The sequence below is a fragment of the Camelina sativa genome, chromosome 12 (genome assembly GCF_030686135.1).
Source record: "Camelina sativa cultivar CO46 ecotype springtype chromosome 12, ASM3068613v1".
NCBI classification, from domain to species: Eukaryota; Viridiplantae; Streptophyta; class Magnoliopsida; order Brassicales; family Brassicaceae; genus Camelina; species Camelina sativa.
The window spans coordinates 3,953,680-3,975,507 of record NC_141891.1 but is presented as its reverse complement, the minus strand read 5'-3'; the positions used below and the strand labels follow the sequence as shown (position 1 = coordinate 3,975,507).

At 36.9% G+C, this 21,828-nt stretch overlaps 4 protein-coding genes and 1 pseudogene across 19 annotated transcripts; 3 read left to right on the top strand and 2 right to left on the bottom strand.

Annotated features, from left to right (window-relative positions):
* Window positions 1-1,336: 1,336 nt before the first annotated feature.
* On the top strand, window positions 1,337-3,985 carry LOC104730043 (G-type lectin S-receptor-like serine/threonine-protein kinase SD2-5). Its single transcript, XM_010449108.3, has one exon. The coding sequence runs from the start codon at window positions 1,337-1,339 to the stop codon at window positions 3,815-3,817; it is 2,481 nt and encodes an 826-aa protein (XP_010447410.2). The 3' UTR covers window positions 3,818-3,985.
* Window positions 3,986-4,089: 104 nt separating this feature from the next.
* LOC104730042 (putative L-ascorbate peroxidase 6) lies at window positions 4,090-6,358 on the top strand. Of its 2 annotated transcripts, none has more exons than XM_010449106.3 (10): window positions 4,090-4,341; window positions 4,449-4,554; window positions 4,674-4,789; window positions 4,932-5,002; window positions 5,151-5,193; window positions 5,283-5,379; window positions 5,464-5,547; window positions 5,632-5,753; window positions 5,888-5,954; window positions 6,154-6,358. In XM_010449106.3, the coding sequence occupies exons 1-10, from the start codon at window positions 4,182-4,184 to the stop codon at window positions 6,254-6,256; spliced, it is 969 nt and encodes a 322-aa protein (XP_010447408.1). In that variant the 5' UTR covers window positions 4,090-4,181; the 3' UTR covers window positions 6,257-6,358. The 2 variants fall into 2 exon arrangements, with proteins under 2 accessions (XP_010447408.1, XP_010447407.1); XM_010449105.3 differs by having other exon boundaries at window positions 5,151-5,196.
* Window positions 6,359-9,475: 3,117 nt separating this feature from the next.
* On the top strand, window positions 9,476-13,655 carry LOC104730041 (protein WVD2-like 5). 15 transcript variants are annotated; one of them, XM_087478333.1, is made up of 10 exons: window positions 9,476-10,152; window positions 10,897-11,112; window positions 11,212-11,460; window positions 11,578-11,618; window positions 11,755-11,826; window positions 11,945-12,041; window positions 12,126-12,197; window positions 12,277-12,387; window positions 12,486-12,966; window positions 13,450-13,655. In XM_087478333.1, the coding sequence occupies exons 2-9, from the start codon at window positions 10,903-10,905 to the stop codon at window positions 12,954-12,956; spliced, it is 1,323 nt and encodes a 440-aa protein (XP_087334459.1). In that variant the 5' UTR covers window positions 9,476-10,152; window positions 10,897-10,902; the 3' UTR covers window positions 12,957-12,966; window positions 13,450-13,655. The 15 variants fall into 15 exon arrangements, with proteins under 15 accessions (XP_087334459.1, XP_010447403.2, XP_010447404.2 ...); XM_010449101.3 differs by having other exon boundaries at window positions 9,482-10,152; window positions 12,483-12,966; XM_087478341.1 differs by having other exon boundaries at window positions 9,592-10,152; window positions 10,897-11,103; window positions 11,948-12,041.
* A 982-nt stretch (window positions 13,656-14,637) lies between these two features.
* Window positions 14,638-15,806, bottom strand: LOC147930158 (deoxyhypusine hydroxylase pseudogene; annotated as a pseudogene).
* Window positions 15,807-16,250: 444 nt separating this feature from the next.
* LOC104730040 (uncharacterized) lies at window positions 16,251-18,032 on the bottom strand. The gene is made up of 3 exons (XM_019233325.2): window positions 17,458-18,032; window positions 16,937-17,112; window positions 16,251-16,462 (listed from the first exon to the last, which is right to left on the bottom strand). The coding sequence occupies exons 1-3, from the start codon at window positions 17,872-17,874 to the stop codon at window positions 16,342-16,344; spliced, it is 714 nt and encodes a 237-aa protein (XP_019088870.1). The 5' UTR covers window positions 17,875-18,032; the 3' UTR covers window positions 16,251-16,341.
* Between the last annotated feature and the right edge of the window lie 3,796 nt (window positions 18,033-21,828).

The following is a 21,828-nucleotide window of genomic DNA, read 5'->3' as shown; positions in this document are numbered from 1 at the left end:
GATAAGATAAGGAAAAAAAAGAGCTGGATGCTGCAATTTGTAAGGGACCCTTCATTTAAAGCAGCAGCAGCAGCCTAGAGAGAGATAACTGAGTAATGGTCTTTCTTTTTCCACATGTTTCATTTATTATCGTATAATTTATATATTTTTCAGGTGGAAAATAAATCCACTAGGTTTTATACTCTAAACCCAAGTTTAGATTCATCATCTAAATGGGTAAAATTAACTAGTGGTGAATGGTGGTACCTCAATCCGCCGTTTTGAATGCAAAACATACTAATTACAAACCCAAATTCAGATTTTAGCCACACAACGACTAACACGACACAATTGTGTTAGCAATCACAAAAAAAAAAATTATTTAGTTTTCAACCATAACAATAAAATAATTCGTCATCCTACTATGTATTATTTTTAAATGAATATGTGTTGCCTTCAACAAATCTGCAATTTTATTCACGCACATAGTCGTATATTCCTCAACCTTGATGCAATTTGCAAGATATCATCTCAGATTCTCAATTAGTAGTAGATGATGGATGGGTCTTCATCGTCTTCTTCTTTAAAAAAGTCAAAAGGGTCACAAGAATTTGGAAAAATTTAAGAACATGTTTGGTTGAAAAAGAGAAAAGTCCCCCTAACCCCAAGTGGTTCGGATCTGTCCAAAAAGAAAGTATTGTGACGGTCACAACTCACAAGAGGGAAAGATAAAAAGGAAACGGATTTGAAGGAAACCGCTCAGAGAGATTTAATTAGACAGACACTAACTCTCGCATCATCTCTCTCTCTCTCTCTCTCTCTCTCTAAAACCCTCTTGTCGTCTTTCTCCATCAAGACAAACCAAATTCAAACATCATTGATTGTGAGACAGAGAGGCAAAAAACAAAACAAAAAACCAGAGTGTGTGTTCCAATCTCTCTAAACTAATCCCTACTTCTATTTTTCTTCCTCGTTTCAGTTCCTGGGTTTTAATCAATTTCTCTCCTTTCTCTCTCTCTCTTCTGAATTCCGGTCTGAAATCGTCGGAATTCGGAAAGTTTTAAGCTTTGTAACAACAACAACGCAAAGGCGAGTTCTTGTTTCTCTCTGTTTGCTTCTACTCTGTTTATCTCATCTCTTGTCGGGTTCTGTGATGAATCTTAGGAACAATCAGTTTCTATTTAGAGAAGCGTAGTATTTCACCTGCCAGGGCTTTTGAGATTTGTCTTTTTGCATCTTTCTGGAATTTTCTCTTTTTTTTTCTTTCTCAGATCCATTGACCTCATCCCCAGACATAACAAAAGTTTAAATCTTTTTTTATAAGGGTTTTAATTCTTGTCCATCTTCGAAGAAGACCATGAGAGGCGTCTTCTTCATCGTCTTCGTAACGTGTCTAGTCATCTTACCGGATCCTCTACTCGCTGGTGTAGCCTACACCGGGAGCATCACTCCAGGGTTTTCAGGATCTCAGATGAATTACATCAACAACGACGGTATCTTCCTCAATTCCAACAACTCAGACTTTGGCTTTGGTTTCGTAACTACACAAGCTTCCGTCACTCTCTTCACGCTCAGCATCATCCACAAGAGCAGCACGAAACTGATCTGGTCGGCGAACAGAGCTTCCCCTGTTTCCAATTCCGACAACCTTGTGTTCGACGACAAAGGGAATGTTGTGCTGCGTAGAGAAGAAGGCGGAACTGAGGTTTGGAGACTTGACAATTCTGGCAAAAACGCTTCGAGAATGGAGCTTCGTGACTCGGGTAATCTAGTTCTTGTTTCCGTTGACGGGACTTCGATCTGGGAGAGTTTTGATCATCCTACAGATACTCTGATTACGAATCAAGCTTTTAAACAAGGCATGAAGCTCACTAGCAACCCTTCTTCGAGCAACGTGACTTTTGCTCTCGAGATCAAATCAGGAGATATGGTTTTATCTGTGAATAGCTTAACCCCTTCTCAAGCGTATTGGTCGATGGGAAATGCTAGAGAGAAGATCATAAACAAAGACGGCGTGGTGACTTCGTCGTCTCTCCTTGGGAATTCATGGCGCTTCTTTGATGAGAAACAGGTTCTGTTATGGCAGTTTATATTTACAGACAACAAAGATGATAACGCAACTTGGATCGCCGTTTTGGGAAGCAACGGTGTGATCTCTTTCTCCAATATCGGAAGCGGAGCATCTGCTGCTGATTCTTCTACCAAAATCCCGAGTGATCTTTGCGGAACACCCGAGCCTTGTGGGTCTTACTACGTCTGCTCGGGTTCTAAAGTGTGTGGATGTGTGCCCGGGTTGTCTCGGGTTCGGTCTGATTGCAAAACAGGGATCACTTCTCCCTGTAAGAAAGACAAAGATAATGCAACATTGCCCTTGCAGCTCGTAAATGCTGGGGATAGTGTAGATTACTTCGCTCTAGGGTTTGCTTCTCCCTTCTCCAAGAAAACGAGTCTTGATAGTTGTAAAGAGTTCTGCAACAACAATTGCTCGTGCCTTGGTCTTTTCTTCCAGAACAGTTCTGGTAACTGCTTCTTGTTTGATTGGATTGGAAGCTTTAAAAACTCTGGTAATGGAGGCTCTGGGTTTGTTTCTTACATCAAGATCGCAAGTACTGGTGCGGGAGGTGGAGATAACGGAGAAGATGGTGGGAAACATTTTCCTTATATAGTGATCATTGTCGTGGTGACGGTTTTTATCATCGCTGTTTTGATCTTTGTGGCCTTCCGGATTCATAAGAGAAAGAAGATGATTTTGGAAGCTCCTCAAGAGAGTTCAGAGGAGGACAATTTCTTGGAGAATTTATCCGGGATGCCTATTAGGTTTGCTTACAAAGATCTTCAGTCAGCGACGAATAACTTCTCGGTGAAGTTAGGTCAAGGAGGGTTTGGATCGGTATATGAAGGTACCTTGCCGGATGGTTCTCGTTTGGCCGTGAAGAAACTTGAAGGAATAGGTCAAGGGAAAAAAGAATTTAGAGCTGAGGTTAGTATAATCGGAAGCATTCATCATCTTCATTTGGTACGGCTCAGAGGATTCTGCGCTGAAGGGGCTCATAGGCTTCTTGCTTACGAGTTCTTATCTAAAGGTTCGTTGGAGAGATGGATATTTAGGAAAAAAGATGGAGATGTTCTGTTAGATTGGGACACAAGATTTAACATCGCGCTTGGAACAGCCAAAGGTTTAGCGTATCTACACGAAGACTGTGATTCAAGGATTGTCCATTGCGATATAAAACCTGAGAACATCTTGTTAGACGATAACTTCAATGCCAAGGTATCTGATTTCGGACTCGCGAAGCTCATGACCCGCGAACAAAGCCATGTATTCACAACAATGCGCGGGACAAGAGGCTACTTAGCTCCCGAATGGATCACAAACTACGCGATCTCAGAGAAGAGCGATGTTTACAGCTACGGAATGGTGTTGCTAGAGTTAATAGGAGGAAGAAAGAACTATGATCCATCAGAAACTTCGGAGAAATGTCATTTTCCATCTTTTGCTTTCAAGAAGATGGAAGAAGGGAAGCTTATGGATATTGTTGATGGGAAGATGAAGAATGTTGATGTGAGTGACGAAAGGGTTCAAAGAGCGATGAAAACTGCTCTTTGGTGTATACAAGAAGATATGCAAACGAGACCGTCGATGAGCAAAGTTGTTCAAATGCTTGAAGGAGTTTTTCCGGTGGTTCAACCACCAAGTTCTTCCACTATGGGATCAAGGCTTTACTCAAGCTTCTTTAAGTCGATCAGTGAGGATGGCGGTGCTACTACGTCATCTGGACCATCGGATTGTAACAGTGAGAATTATCTCTCTGCCGTGAGACTCTCCGGTCCGAGATAGCTATCTTTTAGCCAGTTTTTAGAATCTTAAAATAGGTTTTTGGCTCACCATATAGTGTTGTATATTGATTGTTCTTGCGTTTAAAAATCTTGAAGAATAATAGTCTTCTTCTCTCAGTATTGTAATGTTACGAGATTTATTATATAGATTACCCGTCGTTTTTCTCAACTGTCATAGAACTCCTTGTCGTTTTTAAGTATTTTGTATCTTATCAAACGCGTGACGTGTCTTTTCTCTCTCTCATAGTTGATTCCTATTGGCTATATAATCTTTTGCTTACTGTACACGTGAGGGTAGATAATAGAAACCACGTGTCACATAAAAAATCAGCTGAGGCTCGGTGATTCTCGTCCCACCGTTAAAGATGACGACGGCGACGACGACTGCGTCACTGTTGGAGACTTCTCTTTTACGGTGCGGCTTGTCTTCTTCTGTCAAATTCAAAGGCAAATTCGAATCTTCCGGGAAACATGTTTTGAGAACGTTAAAAGATTGGCGTATTCGTTGCGTCTCCGATGATCCTGGTAAGACCGGATTCTCAGAACAGAAGAAAGCTTCGTTTTATAATTTGAAATGCTTCGAGTCCGATTCGATTCGTGCTGAGATTGTTCTGTTTCTGCATAATTTATAGGTTCGCGTCCTGATTTGGTTTCCAGTAGAAGAAAAATGGTAGTGATGTTGTCCACAGTGCAGCTTCTGTCTCATTTGGTTACGCCATATGGCAGCAAGGCAGCTGAGTGAGTTTGAACAAATCCTCCTTGATTTTGGTTTGGCTATTTGGATTTAGTAGTCTTCAAGGTTATTGTATACCAATGTCTTGTGTGCTAATTTTGCAAAGTGACTGTTTGGATTACAGCATATATCCAGTGATGCAAAACGAAATAAGAAAAGTTGTGACAAAGGGTAAGGCTGCTGGTGTGCTTCGTTTAGTGTTTCATGATGCTGGAACTTTTGAACTGGACGATAATTCAGGTAACAGATGAGTTTTTAAATGTAAACATTTGTTTGTTTGTTAGTTTACAATTAGAAATGGAATCTGTGTAAATAGATACTGCAATCCACTAGTTAAGATTAATTGTGTCTTGATTCTTCTTGGTTATGAGTTTCATTGCAGGTGGCATCAACGGGTCTATTGCATATGAACTTGAGAGACCTGAAAACACAGGTTTGAAGAAATCCTTAAAGGCACTAAACCCCTCTCTTTAATCTGTTACTGTGAGCATATAAACATGTAATTTCCCATCTATGTAACTGCCTTTTTATTGCTCTTATACCTCAAATTTTTCAAATATGGTACATTCGAATAACTAATGGTAGATGAATTCTTTGTTAGGTTCTAGCAAAAGCAAAGGTTAAGGTTGATGAGATACAACCAGGTGGTTACTATTTGAACTATGCAGTACACTAAAGATATGTGTCTTGTCATGCGCCTTAGTGCTAATGTTCTAAATCTCTGTGGTCTCAGTGTCTTGGGCGGATATGATCTCTGTCGCTGGATCTGAAGCAGTTTCAATATGTGGCGGCCCAACAATTCCAGTACTTTTGGGAAGACTTGATTCAACGTAAGCACAACATATGTCCTCGTTCGATAGATCTCTGGTCACAGTTTCTATTTTTCCAACTGGGAGATTGTTTCATGTTCACAGGCAACCTGATCCAGAAGGCAAGCTACCTCCAGAAACCCTGAGTGCCTCAGGTTTAAAAGAATGCTTCAAAAGAAAAGGATTTTCGTGAGTTCTTATACAAAAGATAGCTGTGAATTGTTTTAACATGTTTTTGTGACTCGACGTCAATGATTTTGTGTGCCATCGCAGGACTCAAGAGCTTGTTGCTTTATCTGGGGCACATACAATAGGGAGTAAAGGCTTTGGAGATCCGACCGGGTTTGACAATGCATACTACAAAATCCTTCTTGAAAAACCATGGACATCAACTTGTAAGTCTCATGACAAAGTTCTTAAGTTCTTTTACTCATACAATTTAAGTTTCCAACCATTCCTCCCCTATGTTCTGAAGATTGATTGTAAGATTAAGATTATGTATTTACATAGTTCTCTTCTTATGATACAGCCAAAATGACGAGCATGGTTGGCCTCCCTTCGGATCATGCCTTAGTGGACGATGATGAGTGCTTAAGGTCTCACTTTCTGAAAGTTCTTACTTTATCATTTGAATATTTAATATTATTTAAAGTATAGTAGAGTAATGTGCTGAACATTTGGACTATAGGCTCATGGATAAAACTGGAATCTGTTGAACACTGTTCTTGTCATTTGAGCGATCTGGAAAACTGTTAAACTGATATTAGATAGATTCGTGGTTTGAATGATGCACAGGTGGGTGAAACGATATGCAGAAGATCAAGACAAGTTCTTCGAAGACTTCACCAATGCTTATATCAAACTAGTTAATTCTGGGGCCAAATGGAAGAAGTTATGATGTATCTTTTGTTAGCTCATAAGTGTTTTAAACATGCCTGAATAATTTGGGTAATAACGCTTATTTGTAAGTAAAAAAGTTTATCTGCTTACTACTACAAAACTAAACATCCAAGATACTCAAAATTTACACTAACTTATTCGGTGTTTGATTTGAATAACATTGACTAAAATTCATTGAATTGTAATTTTTACCACTTTACAAAACGAAAAAACAATGACGTTTTTAGTCTTGTGCGTTTACAAACGTAGCAGTTTCGACGTATGTGGATTAATGCAATTATTACTAAGTTAGTTCGAGTAGATTTTACTAGTTATTATTATTATTATTTTTTTTTTTTTGATTTTTTTTTTACTAGTTATGTTTCGTTCGTAAACACAAAACCAATGAATGAAATACGTATGCACGAATCGTCATAGGTAGATGTAGTTCTTATAGGAATATGCCGTTTCTATGTCAAAAGAGATACTAACATGTGTGTTTTGTATAACAACTAATTTTTTTTTGGCTACTAGTCATTATCATTTATCATATAAAATACAATGTGATCAAAGGGTAGTACAATCGCATTCAATTGGATAAGATAAATACTGATATCCCCTGTTTAATAAAAGGGAAGTACACAACATAGTTTTTGTAGACTTTATATTTTTAATAGATGATTACAAATAGTTACAAATAGTTTATAGATAAATTATAGATATATTATAGATTAATCCATATATTAATATATTAATATTTATGGTTATACCTAAATATTAGAGATATTCCAAATTGATAATTGATATATTAATGGTAACAAATAAAATCATGGATATTCCAAACTGTATTTTTGGAAGATTTTAGTCCTATATCATGTTGTTTCCAAAGATTTTCAAACACAATATTACAAATTTATTTTCCACAGATTTTATCGATATACCACAACGTTAACCAAAGATAGATTACGAAATTGATAGATTGATTGGTTACAAGTTAAATAGTGGGTTACAAGATAGATTACGAAATAAAATTTAACCAGTGTTATAGCACAAGTACTTACCTAGAATCATTAACAATATAAAACTTATAAAATATGTGTTTTTTTCAAGCCTTCATATTTAGCATATGATTTTATCGCATAATGTTTTATCCAAAAAAACTTTTAAAAACAATAACATAAATTATATTTTATATAAAAATATAATATAAATAAAATGAATTTCAACCCGTGCTCTAGCACAAGTCTTAATCTAATTATGGATGGTAAAGCGAATCTTCCAACAACGATACACACCGACCAACATAAAATCAAAATCTGGAATAAAAACTGCCCACAGATAGCAACCATACTTCACCAAGTTTTTTGAACATCCAAGTCTAAGGTGGTGTGACTATTGTCATACCATGCCACATATAAGGATATGCCTAAATTAGTATAAGAATATGCGAAAGTAATGGAAACGATAAGTACTAATACTTAAAATAAATATGTATATAGATAATATTTTCATTAATTTTTCTTGTAATAATAAAAACAGTAATCAAAATATATACATATATATATTTTTAAAAATGTTACAAATTAGTCATTTAAATATATTTGAAAATGATAAAAGATAAACATAATTATGAAATTAGGATTAGATAGAGACATAGTAGAGATGATGGAGTGAGAAAGTTTTGAGAAGCAGCAAGAAAGGAAAGGTGTCACTGTTGTACTTGTATCTTACCCTAATCACTGGACCAACTTGTCTCTTAATAAAAGTGGTTTTGGTGTCTAATCACTTTGCTTACTCTCTAATCACTTTCTCTGTCTCTCACCACCTTAGTGTTAATCAGCATAATTATACTTTAAGTTGTTACCACTTTTCTACTAAAGAAAATAGTTATTTCAGTTATTATAAACAAATTCAATAGAAAACGCATCAAACTCAACTAGTTGGGAACATGGTAGGACACTTGTTTCCTCTCAAAATGCTTAGTATAAATATTAAGAGGTTTATATACACACATGTATTATGGTTCATACGTTACTGAAGCTAAGTAGTCTATATATTTGTAATAGTGTCACCACTAGGTCAGAGACAAAAAAACTATGCATGTGTGAGGAGTTGTCGAGGATGTAACGACGAGAGAAAGTTGCTACGCAACTATATGAATTGTTTATAAAAAAAAATCTCACTAAGTTTGAGGTAGAAGTAGAACCCAACAATTTTTGATGATGCAAATAAAAACTTTTAAAACTAATAATTAGGAACGTGAGATATATAGCATACTGAAACCACATTCAACTTTTCACTAAGCTAAACAAACATGTTTTGCTAAGGTAACCAAAAAAGCTACAAATTGAAATATTAAGAAGCGTGTTCTTGGTATCGCATCTAGACGAGATGTAAACACTTTTATTCTACGCAAAAGCTCATTTCCAGTATTCTCAAATCCAAATATTGAAGTCTGTCATCAACGAAGAAATTGGTTTTTAGATGAGATTCTGGAGAAACACTTTCTAAGTACATAGGCGGATTAGTTAACGTTGTTAATTGGGTATCACTAATAAACTATTTACTTTCGTTGTAGTCAACGAAATTAAGTATAGTTAACTTTAATTTGTTATCTTAAAATATAAAAAAGAAACTTTCATTTGATTTAATTCTTTTGGCCTACCGTAAGCTTTTTGGTGTGTACATGTGGGTGCATGTATTTAAGATAAGTAACACTTGCATATTTTTATATTCATAAAATGGGAAATGCGTACTTGTTTTATTAAGTTACCCACTAGTCACTATACGTATATATATTCCAACTTTGAAATATCATAGATTTTACTAGATGTACCATTTTATTATAAATCTTAAATAAGTTTTTCTTAAAAATCGACTACAATTCTCACACACGCGCACGTTTTGAAATTTAAGCACAAGTAATATGATGATGATACAAAGCAATAAGTAGAAGAAACCACTAGACTACAAACATGGGTAGAATTTTATATGTGTTAACTTTAGAAAACATATCATAATATTATAATTAAGGTCGTTAGTTTTATGTAGACAAATAAGAAAATAATGAAGAGATTCCGTGAGCTGGCCTCTAAATATATGGGAGATTAAAGGGTGTTAATTAAAGTAGATGAATAAAAAGGTCCCATGTAAGAAGAAGAGTATAATATAAACAATGTGGGGGATGATGATATACATATGTGCATAAAAGCATAACTAATGACGAAAAAAGTTTAATACCACCGTTGTTGATTAAGAAAATGAGAAGGTCATGTCTCTCTCTCACTCTCACATTTTTGTACTAATCAAAAACATAAAAGCAATCTAAACCATATCTTAAACCCCCCTAATTCCGGGGTTTCATTTTATAAATCTCGACTTGGTTCCCTCCCACTTAATGTTTCTTCTTTTTTTTTTTTTTTTTTTGGCCAACCACTTATGTCTTTTTTTTTATTCTTTTAATCCAAAGTTTTTCATATGTTTTTTTTTTTAATTATATGAGTTTTGATTAATTAAAACTCCCCCACAAACCCACGATTAAAATTTTTAAAAAGGGAGCCTCAGAATAACCGTAATTAATGTAATGACGTGGCACTTAGATTTAGAATAAATAGCCGCTGTAATAAATATTAAACCGTTTTGTCATTTTCCTTTTCTCTTTCTCTCTCTAATTTTTATTTCTAAAAAAATTAAACAAAGAGAGAGAGAGAGAGTCACAGAAGAATCAAACTTGTGTAGTAGACCGAGAATCACAATCCTTCACAAACCCCAAAACCAACCCCAACCAAGAAAAAAAAAAGAGTCTCAAGAACAAATCGAAATCTCAGAACTATTTGTGAGACCTCATCTTCTCTACTCTCATCCCTTCGATTTGTCACTTCAATGGATATTTGATTTCCTCTGGGACTGCGTTTGGTGAGCAAGATTTGCTTCTTTCTTTTTTTTTAGTGTTTTAAAATTTTTTTTTTTTTGTTTCCTTCTTTCTTCTTTGTTTGGTTGCTGTGTAAAATAATGGCGGATGTTCTTACGAATCTGAGCAACTTGTTTTTACTTTTTTTGTCTGTTTTCATTTCATTGTTTTTGAGTGTCGGTAGATCGAAACTAGAACTCTCTTATTACCAGAGTGAGCTCTCTCACTACCACGAGATTTACTTCTTTTTTTTTTCTTACATGCTTTAGATTTGCTTCTATTTCCAGATTAGATTTGCGTTTCTTGTATTTGTTTTCTCTTAGATCGATTCGTCAATCACAAATTAGGTTTTTTTTTTTTTTTTTTTTTTTTGTGGGTTTGGAGATAAATGCTCTTGTTGATCCTGTGGTGTAGGCAGAAAAATGTTGATTACTTGATTTGAAAAACCTGACTTTTAGGGATTCATTTATATGTATACACTCTACTATTGTGAGTAGCTTATGTTTATGTATTGGAGAATTTAGTGGTTTCAACACTTTGTATAATGTAGCTTGAATCTTTGATTGCTATGTTACTCACTTCATTAACCCTATGTAATGTAAGTGTTGTTGTGGTTAAAGTGAATGCCTTTTTTTAGGTATACTTACCAATGCGGATTAAATGTTTTTATCTACTTCTTTGCTCAGTTAACTTGAATTAGTTTGGTGTGCTCATACCTTTTTTTTTGTCTCTTGCCATTTTTTTTGTAGTTTACTATGGACCCTGAAAGTATCATGGCTGCTGCTGATGGGACTGACTCTACTCTTCCTGCTAATGGTGGTTTGATTACGGAAACTGTCTGTATTAAAGAGAATGGAGTAGCGTCTGATGAAACTGTTGATACTACTAGTTCAGAATGTCAGAATCTGGATTCCGGAAACATTTCCACTTTGGATGCAATTGAACACCTCAAAGAGGTAGCTGAGGTTTGTATCTTCCGGATGGTCAATCTACTAGCCTGTCATATTAACCACTTGTAGTTAACATCTGGTGTTTTTTTCCCTTTTTCTTTTTTTTTGGGATAGGGCACACAAGTTGAAAATGTAGATGATTCAAAGTGTATGAAAAGCGATAAGGCTCAACGGAAGCCAAAGCATGATAAACTATCTGGTGGTGCTAAGAATGTATCATCGGTTCACATCAAAAAGAACAACGGGGGCAAAACTGCAGGTGTTAAAGTGGCAGCATCAAATGGTTCTGTTGCTCCTATTGCAAGGCCAACAGAGCCTCTTAAGAGCAAATCATTCAATGGTAGAGAGGCTCAAGTCACAAAGGTAATCATCCCTCACTTTTTGCATCTAGGTTTCTTTGCTTTGGCTTAGGCATACGTGTGTGTGATCTTCTTCTAGAAGGCTGATGATTGTTTCTGATTTGTTCTTTTTCCCTATCAGCTAGGGAAGCATGACTCTGCACCTGCTGAAACCGCCTCCGGGTATTGGTCTTCTCATGGGTTCACTGCTACATTTTGCCAATAATGGCATCCGGATCTCGGTGCTAAGTCTTTTCATTTCTCTTTTAGTCCATAATCAATGATTGAAACTGGAAATTTCTTTCCCTTTTTGATACAGGGACAAGGTGAAACCAAAGCCTCAAAAGAAACAAGCCCATGAGACATCTGAAGATGATACTCAGTCTTCTAAGTATTACTTTTACCTTTATATTTACCAGCTCTTCTTTCTTGTGGAAAGTTGGGGCCTTTCTACATTTGCCTCTCATTTTTATTAGTTATGCTGATTATATGACTTGATGGTTTCTTAGTAGTCCGAAAGAGGATGGAAAACCTCGTAAAGTTGGTGCACTTCCTAATTATGGGTTCAGTTTCAAATGCGACCAACGAGCTGAAAAGAGAAGAGAGGTTCACATTTGTTGGTTCATTATTCTTATCCTCTCTCTAGAACAAAATTATAAATAATCATATTTCTGCTTTCATATGGTGCAGTTCTATGTCAAGCTTGAAGAGAAGACTCATGCAAAAGAAGAGGAAATTAATAACATGCAAGCCAAGTCCAAGGTTGTCTCCTAGACCCTGTTCTTTGTCACAGTGCTTACATTCCCGGCTTCTTCTAATAAAATCCTTGGTTTTCTCGCAGGAAACACAAGAAGCCGAGCTTAGGATGCTAAGGAAGAGCTTGAACTTCAAAGCCACACCCATGCCTAGCTTTTATCAAGAACCTCAGCCGCCTAAAACAGAGTTAAAGAAGGTACTTCTCCTCTCTGCTGAAGCTCAACCAGGATCTCAATTTTTACTGAAGTACTAATACTCACATTTCATGTGAAACTGTTGTTAATGTCCAAGAAGATACCACCAACGAGAGCCAAATCTCCAAAACTTGGGAGAAAGAAGACTGCTTCTGGAGCGGATTGTGAAGAAACTCAAACTCCTCGCATTGGTAGGCTAAGCCTAGATGAGAGAGCTTCTAAAGATAACTCAGCTGCTAAGGGAATTATGCCAACAGTTGAGCTCAAGAAGCAACCAGTGCGCAAGTCACTTCCAAGATTGCCATCTCAGAAAACAGCTCTTCCCGATGGAAAACCAGCCCCAGCAAAAGCTGCCACAACCTCAGCAAAGGTGAAACCCGAAAAAAAGAAAGTTGAAAAAGATGCAGAAACCCTAAACCAGTCTTCACATCCTGTAGAAGAGGAAGCACAAGTGACTGTATCATCCAATGCTGATGCAGAAGATTCACATGAGATAGTATCTCCAATGATGAATGAAGACAGAGCCGACAAGTCCATTGAGGTATCTGAAGCGGTTACTGTTGAGCATTAAAAACTCTGCGGTAACGATCATTACTCTCAAGACTCATCATATCTCTCTTGCATTAATTAAGGAGGACAAAGGAGAAAAAGAAACCGTATTATATTTATATATATTATATCTTCAGCCTAAACTTATATGAGAAGAGATGGGTAAAGGAGTGAAAAAGAATCATATAGGTTTGGTTCTAAAGGTTGCTGCTTTTATATATTCCTATGTTTGATGGTAATGTTTTTAATCTTTTTAAGTTGTTTTTTTTGATGTCAAGATCTTCTTTTTCTTTTTTTCTTTTTGATGCTTTGATTACTAAAAGGTGAATATTCAGGAGATTCTGCGTTTCGTTCTGTCTGTGTATTCTTTCTTTATCTTCTTCTTTTTCTCATTTTTGTTATTATTGGCTTATGTGCAATTTCTTTTGTTATAATTGATTCTACTCTTTGGCTCTTTTCCAAATTTTGTGGCTATCCATCAGAGTAATTACTAATTAGTAAACATGAAATTGTAGGATGTGGATTTTGGGATCTCGATAAGAAACTAAACGTACGTGAAGATAATGTTGCAAAGAGGGTCGAATTACTAGTTATTGTGGTTTGCGGTAATTACTATGTTATCGTGAAAATTGCTTGTCAATCTTGTCAGATTGAAAAAAGTGTAAAGCATTCTATCTTGATGTTTTCTCCTTTAACGTCGTAAGCTAAAGTTTTATTGGCATATGAACCCAAAAGGTTTTATTTTTGTCTGCAGATAACCCATTAGCCAAATAGTTTTATTTTGCAAATTGCAACTGTCAAGAAAGACACAAAAAGCAATGGTACTAACGACATTTGAGCGTGACATCTCTCGCAACCATTGATCAATAATTGATTCTCTCAAAAGTCTCGTTTCCACACCTTTTTATGGCTCTAAGCATAAGGACACAAACCACTTTAATCATCTTTGGAATCTCACAATTAATTCGCCACAATAATACATGTTGGAACTGAATTTTTGCACTCCTAAGGGCATGTTTATAGGGGATCAGGTGAGGGTGTTCTTAGAAGAGAAATATTGTAAAAATATTGTAAGATCAGGTTTTAAGAACTTTTGTTAAAGAGTTAGTTATTGGGAGAATAGGTATAAGATCTTAAGATTTAATAATATAATATTCTTATAGAAATTTAAAAATGCTTAATAAATACAAAGATTAATGTTTAATAAATAATTTAAGAATGTTTAAAACTATTTAATAATATAATGTTTATTAATATTCTTATTAAACAAATTACAATTATAAAAATTTATAAAATAACATCTTTTATTAAAATTAAAACTTTTATTAAAATTAAAAAAAACAAATTTTATTAGCTTCTTCTCTCCCCCTCTCACACAAATTTTACTTATATTGCACTACCGAAATATATACAAGTTGTAATTATTCATCATAACCATTAATTAGCAGCTATAAGTCTCACATAGCCAATTGATATCAAGATTCAAGAGCAGAAGAGCTTCACAATAACATTGGAAGGAACAAATATATTTTTCCATGACATCCGCACATAGATATGTCATATGTGTGACGACTTCGGAAGGAGAAAGCGGGTTGAAATCTTCTTTCTTATTGTCCAAAACTCTCCTTTTTGTAGATTTGAAGGGAAAGTCGAAGCCACTCATCACTTGGATCACCAGTAGCCTGGATCATCAACCACTTGGATCACCAGTAGCCTGCAGGGTCAACAGACATGAAAGGTGATTTCTCTGTTGTGGTTGACTGGTCCTCGGCATCAACATTGCCCAAGTCTTCAATCCTTTTGAGAGCTAATTCACATGTTTCTCGAACTTCCTGAGCTGGATCCGAACTCAAGCTTTTCTTTAAAATGTCAACATTACCTGCTAAACCAATGGCTCCAAGAGCTTCCGCTGCCTGTTATATTAATAGCGAATCAGCAATTTGTAAGGATCACAAAAAGAGCTTATACTAATACAGAGGAAACAAGGGTCATCTGAGATAAAATCCACCACAAGGATCAAATTGTATACTCAACTCATGTCGAACTATGGGATGCAAGGACATATCATTAAGAACCGACTCAAGAGCAGGAATTGCTTCAGCATCTTGCATCTGTCCCAATGCAAAAGCAGCTTCATGTGCTAACAGATTAGATGAGTCTCTAGATGCTGCAGGAGAATGAAAAAAAAGATAGACGACAAGTTAATCCCAGCGCAATGATCGATAGAAATCTTACCCTACTGAAACTAAAAATAAACACACTCTTGCTCTTTAGAATTTTAAATGTCACATATGAAAGCGAGAAACAATCAGTAATGAGACAGATAGCGCAAAAACGAAATTATGGCAACCACATCCTGATGAACAAAAACTCAAGAATACATAACTAATCTAAAGCTAATCAATCACAAACAGTAACAAAAACCATATCAGTACACATAGACTGAAGAAGTTCTGTCCTGATCAATCATTAACTAAAAGGAAAATGTGGAAACTTGTAGTTCTAGATACATCAAGCAGATAGCTATAAAATTGCAAAGAATCAAAGTTTTTACATTTGACAAATTCAAGATTTTTCTTAACAACTTCAGTTTTAAGCTTAAAAGAGTAACTCAAAGTTCTTCCTAAAGTATCAATTTTTTTTTACTTTCTAGTACAAATGAAATAATAAAACAAGAAAGAGAAGATTTTGAGAAGCAGAGATTGAAAAACAAACCGAGGATTAGAGCGTTGCGAGGTCCTGCTCCTTTCAAGTTGCGAAGAGAGAAGAGAACTCTAAACCGCTCTGAGATTGACTGTGACTGATCAACCAATCGCTCACAGAGAAACTTCTCCAAGTTGGCCGTCGACGAAACTGATCCATTAGATTCCATCTTCACTAAATCAGTTTGTGAAAAAAGTCTGGGTTCCGACACGACGAAGACGACGACGATGACGATGACGACAACTAGGGTTTTTGTATACGAAAGAGGGGAGAATCCGATTCGTGGAATAAAGACGACGGTGAGGAAAAAAAAAATCTCTCGTGATTTCGCCTCCTCGACTTTTCCGGGAGAAGAAGAAAAATAAAAATGAAACGACGATGGAAATGAAAAAAAATAAAACGTCCAAAAAATGGACACGTCAGCCCAAGAACACATGGAGAACAGATCTTAATTAAGATCATTTCATCTGCTCTTGTAGACACTATTCACTAAATTTCAATTTTTTAAGACCCAAGATCACATGGGGTGATCCCCCTATAAACATGGCCTAACAATACACAGCTCTGTACTTCTGATAACTGGTTCGTTATTTCCTACACATTAGCATCAGTCTTTCTTCAAAGTGCAAAAGATATTTTTGAATGATTAAACCGGACTTTTGAGTTTTTATTGTATTACACCGGTTTAACATCAGCACACAGAGTCAAGAAACAACTGATACAGATGGGTTATAGGAAGAGAAAGCATTTTCAAGTTTACTTTCTTCCTCTTCCTCTTCTTCTTCAGCATCCCACAAAAATCGAGCATACGATGCAAGAACATGACTGCAATAAACACCATTCATAAAGTATTACATTTTTATATCTACGAAACCCCAAAATTATTATCATTATCTATCAAGAATGATGCATTGTATAATTTAGTGCTACACTACATATAATTTGCAGATGCAGAGAGCACAAAAACAAAAAAATCAACAAGAATGATGTCTCTGTCATATTTGACGTGTGAGGCTATAGCTCTATTACAAATTGACCAATCGCTTCTTCAAAGGATGGATATAGAGGAAATAATATTTGATCCACAAAAACTTTCAGTCTCTTTCAATAAAACCCATTCCCATGAAATAATCTAACAATTCTACAAAACATGGTTTGAAGTTATGAACTTACATCATGGAGACTGGTGAGACTTTAAGAAAGCCCAAATCCAAACTCAACTCATAGTTTTCAGATATCGATCATTAGGTTCTATGCTCTAAAGACGATAAATAACTTCTCTAGCTACGTTAAACTTACCAGTCATCCGGAGAAGATTGAACAGCTTGATCAAAGTAAGAGTGAGCACGAACACCGTCTCCATGATTTTGCCATATCAAATCTCCATACATTGACAGCATCTCTCCATCTCTTCCGTTCTCAGACAACATCGCTCTCTCACAGTACTCCTCTGCTTTCCTCCCATCACCTTTCACCTGCACAAATTAAGACATGTTAACTTTAATTTAATAGCATATCCTCGATTGGTTTTGATACAGTTTAACTTATTTCTCCCAAACCGTTAAATTCACGTTTGCTAAATGCTAATACATGAATTAGTAGATTCAACCAATCAAAAGCTCAAAATCAAGAGGAACCAAGGGTCGACTTCAAGAATAGCAATACATTAATACGTACTTTGTTTTTACTTGTCTCTATATATAGCATCATCACGTGTTTTTTTTAGGGGTCAAATTACAGTAAATAAAAGTTTCCAAAATTAGCAAGTACATTAAAACACAATATAGAATAACAGAGGAGATTAAAATTTAAACACAAACCTCTTTGAGGAAACGAGCGTAGTTAGAGAGAAGAAGAGTGTCTCCGGGATAACGTTGGATCATATCTTCGTAATAACTATCTACTCCCCCACTTCCACCTCCGCCGCCACCTCCGGCACCGTCTCCGCATCTAGGACCACCAAATCCACCGTTGGAACCTCCCTGAGGGAGCAGCCGGGACCCTTCCAAAACCTTATACGATGCCGTTTCTTCGTGGTATACGCTGATCGTTTTGGCTCTGGAGCTCTCCGGCGACTGAATCTTGTAGAGGTTTCCATCTGAAGAAGCTCTCGTAATCGACTTGGCAACACGAGGAGAAGCAGAGACGAGTCGAGCTGTCGATATAACCCGTGGAACAGACGGTTTCTGGGCGGCGCGTAGGTTAAGGTCAAGTGATGAAGCGCTTCTCATTATCATGTTTTTGTTTGTTGGGAATAATAATATTTTCAGTGGAGGGAGAGAGAAGAGAGATGAAAAGATATTTAGACTGCAAAAATATCATCATGGAGTTGACGTTCTTGTCAGCACCCCCTCATATCACTTAGTATTATGGAACTGATCCCCAAAGTTTTAACATTTATACAATCAAACCCCATTTACTACACATTAATGTAGGGGACCTCCCAATTATCGAATCGAATACCCAAAGAAATTATATAAATTTGATTGGACACGAATAAACGTAAGTAACAGGAATCAAAGAATTTGATTATTCTGTCCCACAAATAAATAACTTATTCGATTCTTGAACTGGTTTCCACGGTCATGACCAAGCCAAGGGACATGGATATATCGAATTTTTTTGCTAAAATTGATGAAAATTGACAGACGAGTTTTAATAGTAAAATTTTAAGACTTAAAATTTTCTTGATGAGTTGAGAATGGAGAGAGAAAGAGTGATAGCGATAGTGATAGCGGCTAGGGTTTCCGTTAAAGAAATTTGAGTGTAAATTGCTAGATCTAGTTACCCTAAGTCGGATTTGCTGCGTAAAAGTCCAAGATCTCGTTTTTTTCTCTGTAACATTAGGTTGGAGTGGCCTCAGTCAGTACTTTCTTGTGGTTTGTTGGTAGGTCGGGATCGTGAGCTCCCGATTCGGAGGGCATGGACTGGGCCTGAAAGATCTTGGACTTTTGCGCAGCAAATCCGACTTAGGGTTGTCACACCTAGACTGGGCCTGAAAGATCTTGTTGGACCCTAGTTTAAGGGTTGAACTCAACTCGATGTTGAATCTCCGGGTTTAGATAAACGGTTTGATTTATGGTTTAGACCGGTATGTCGGGGTGCCAATTCCCACACCAACAATATCTATGGTAATGATGCAGCGTATCTTTGTCGCCGGAAGCGGTTTGCATCACACATCGCCTGATTCTCCGACTCTCGATACGCCGGAGCAAGTTTACATTGACAAAACTCAAAACATGGTAAATGCGTTTTTGGGGTTTTCGATTTTCTTTTGGTTTTTCAAGGATACAATTGTTGAGTATCTTCTTTAGAGGGTGTGACTGGAAGTATCAGTTAGCTTTGGATGCTGCAAGTCATGAAAACTTCAAGACAAGATTTCCAGAAGATGCTGAAGTTTTGATTGAGAATTTAGCTTCTAGCAATAGCACTAAAAGAGCTGATGCTGAAAGAAAGAGACTGCATGGAGAGTTTGATTCAAACCAGCTAGCTTCTGTTAATGCTAAGCTGGATTCAGTACACAATCTTCTTATGGGTAAGAAGTCAGTCCAATTTGCTGCTGAAGTTGAGACATTTGAGTCAGAGCCAGAGAATACATAGGAGAATGTCAACTATGTGTATGGAGCTGGGTATCAGGGATAGAGATTCGGTAATCAGCAAGGCAACAGACCTTACAATGGTGACCAGAAGCAACAACAGAATACCGGTTATACCAGAACCTATGGGAACTCATCTTATCAGTCTCCTCCTCCTAAGAATTCTTCGGAGAGTAGAATGGAAGCCATGCTTGAGCAGCTTTTGCAAGGCCAGGAGCAATTGACAGTGACATTCAATGGGAAGATTAACAATGTCTACACTGAGCTGAATGGAAAGATTGATGCATTGAATGTTCATGTTAAGAAACTGGAGATTCAAGTTGCACAGACTGCTGGGTCTGTTAAAAGGCAAGAGGGTTATCTTCCAGCAAGAACTGAGTCAAACCCCAGACATGCTTGCAATGCCATATCTGTGAGAGATGAAGATGCTGTTGAAAATGTTTCTGCAGAACAAGGAGAAAAATCGGCCAATCTCTCAGTTTCAGATGATGGTGTTGATCGACACCACCTGGGTGTCGGTCGACACTCATCTCAGACAGATGCGGAAGTTACAAAATCTTAGGTTCCAGCAGCTGTTGAGAGGGTGTACAAACCTAAGATACCCTTTCCTAAGCCAAGAAGGTCCAAGTAGGAGATTGAAGATGCTAGATGCAAGGCAATGATGGACAAGGTGATGATTGAGATGCCTTTGATTGATGCAGTAAAGCTTTCACCACCTCTTAAGCGGTATGTGAAGATAATGGTATCAAATGGTTTGAGCCCTGAAGAAGGAGCACTTCTTACAAAAGATGTTAGTGCAATTCTGTTGAACCAGCCTGTTCAAAGGAGGAAAGAGAGGAAGCAAGAAGTGGTAGTCTCTGAGAAAGTGAGTGCAACAATTCAGTGTAGGACTGCTAAGAAGCTACCTGATCCTGGAAGTTTTGTGTTAGATTGCTCCATCTCCACATGACGGTTTGCTCACTCTCTTTGTGATCTTGGCTTTAGCATCAACTTGATGCCAAATTCTATTGCTGTGAGACTTGGGATGACAGAATTCAAGCTAACTCAGATTTCTCTTATCTTGGCTGATCGATCCCGAAGAATTCCTGAAGGTGTTTTAGAGGATATTCTAGTTAAGGTTGGAAACTTCATGATTCCCACTGACTTTGTGGTGCTGAAGTATGATAAAGAGCCTAATGATCCTCTCATCTTAGGAAGATCTTTCTTGGCTACAGCTGGTGCAATCATAGATGTGCAGAAGGGGCACATAGCACTAAATATGGATGGTTTGAGTATGAATTTTGAGATGGATAAGCTGAGGAGGGCTCCTACTATTGATGGACAGACTTTTTCTGTTGAGAAAGTTTCTGATACTCGAGCATCAGGCTCAGTGTCGATCGACACTACCACTGTGTCGATCGACACCCCTCCACAACCGAGACAGAACAACTCTAAGACTGATGCTGCAAGTCATAAACCTGTTCCCAAACAAAAGACTTCCCCCTCCACACTCCATAGTCCACAGGTAAGAACAAGGTATGTATCTTCTTCACCCAAACCTTCTCCTATCATCAATAAGAATTTCAAAGGTACAAAGACTGTTTTACAGTTAACCAAGCCACAAGATTATGGTAGAGCGCTTGTTTCTTCTGTTGATTATTTTGCAGGACATAAAAGAAGCAAACCCATCCCACTTTCCCGTCCTGGTCCTGTTCCTCACATTCTTGGCAAATCTCATGCACCTAAAGCTTATACACCACCTTGGATGAAGAGGTCATTCTCTCAGAAGCATTCAATGCCACGTTCTGATCCACCAGATGTCTGAGCTTCAGCACAGTCAAGCTAATGACTGAAAACAAGCGCTTAGTGGGAGGCAACCCACTCATAGGTTTTTCTTTTCCATTTTGAGTCATTTTTATTCTTGCTTTGAGTCAGTTTGAATTAGTGTTGAATTATGAACTTCTATCTATTTTGTTGCGTTTAATCTTGTGTTTGAGTGATTATTAGCAGTGCTAACATCCAAGGATTGAGAGGGACACAAATTTAACAGCAATTAACAACGGATTTCTGGGCAGACTCTCTGCAGACGTAAAGAGTGTCGATCGATGCCACTAGTGGTGTCGGTCGACACCACCATCACAGATGAGTAAATCTGATTTTTGTTCATACTTTCAATACTCATTCATTTTTATTTAATTTTTATTTTTCCAATCTTAGGCTTGATAATACTGGGGACAGTGTTGTTTAAATCTGGAGGAGGTTAGTTACTAACTATGTTTTTGTTTTTGAGTTTTTGTTGTGTCAGTCAAAACCATAAAGTTTGAGTCAAATTTTTCAAATTTTTCTTTTTTGTCTTTGGGAATTATGATCTTGATTAATGATTTCTCTTATTTGGATAACACTCTAATGATTATTTGTTTATGCTTGATCTCAGAACTGAAGCTTAGAAAGACTATGAGCATTATCAACAATCCTGAAAGCCCTTATTCAATGGATATCTGATTGATCTAACGTTGTCTCAACCTTTATCAGGATTTTAACCGGACTTAATCTCTTACTTTGGGGTTGGAAATCAGTGGACTAGACTTCTTCTTCAGGCCATACAAGACAGTGCAA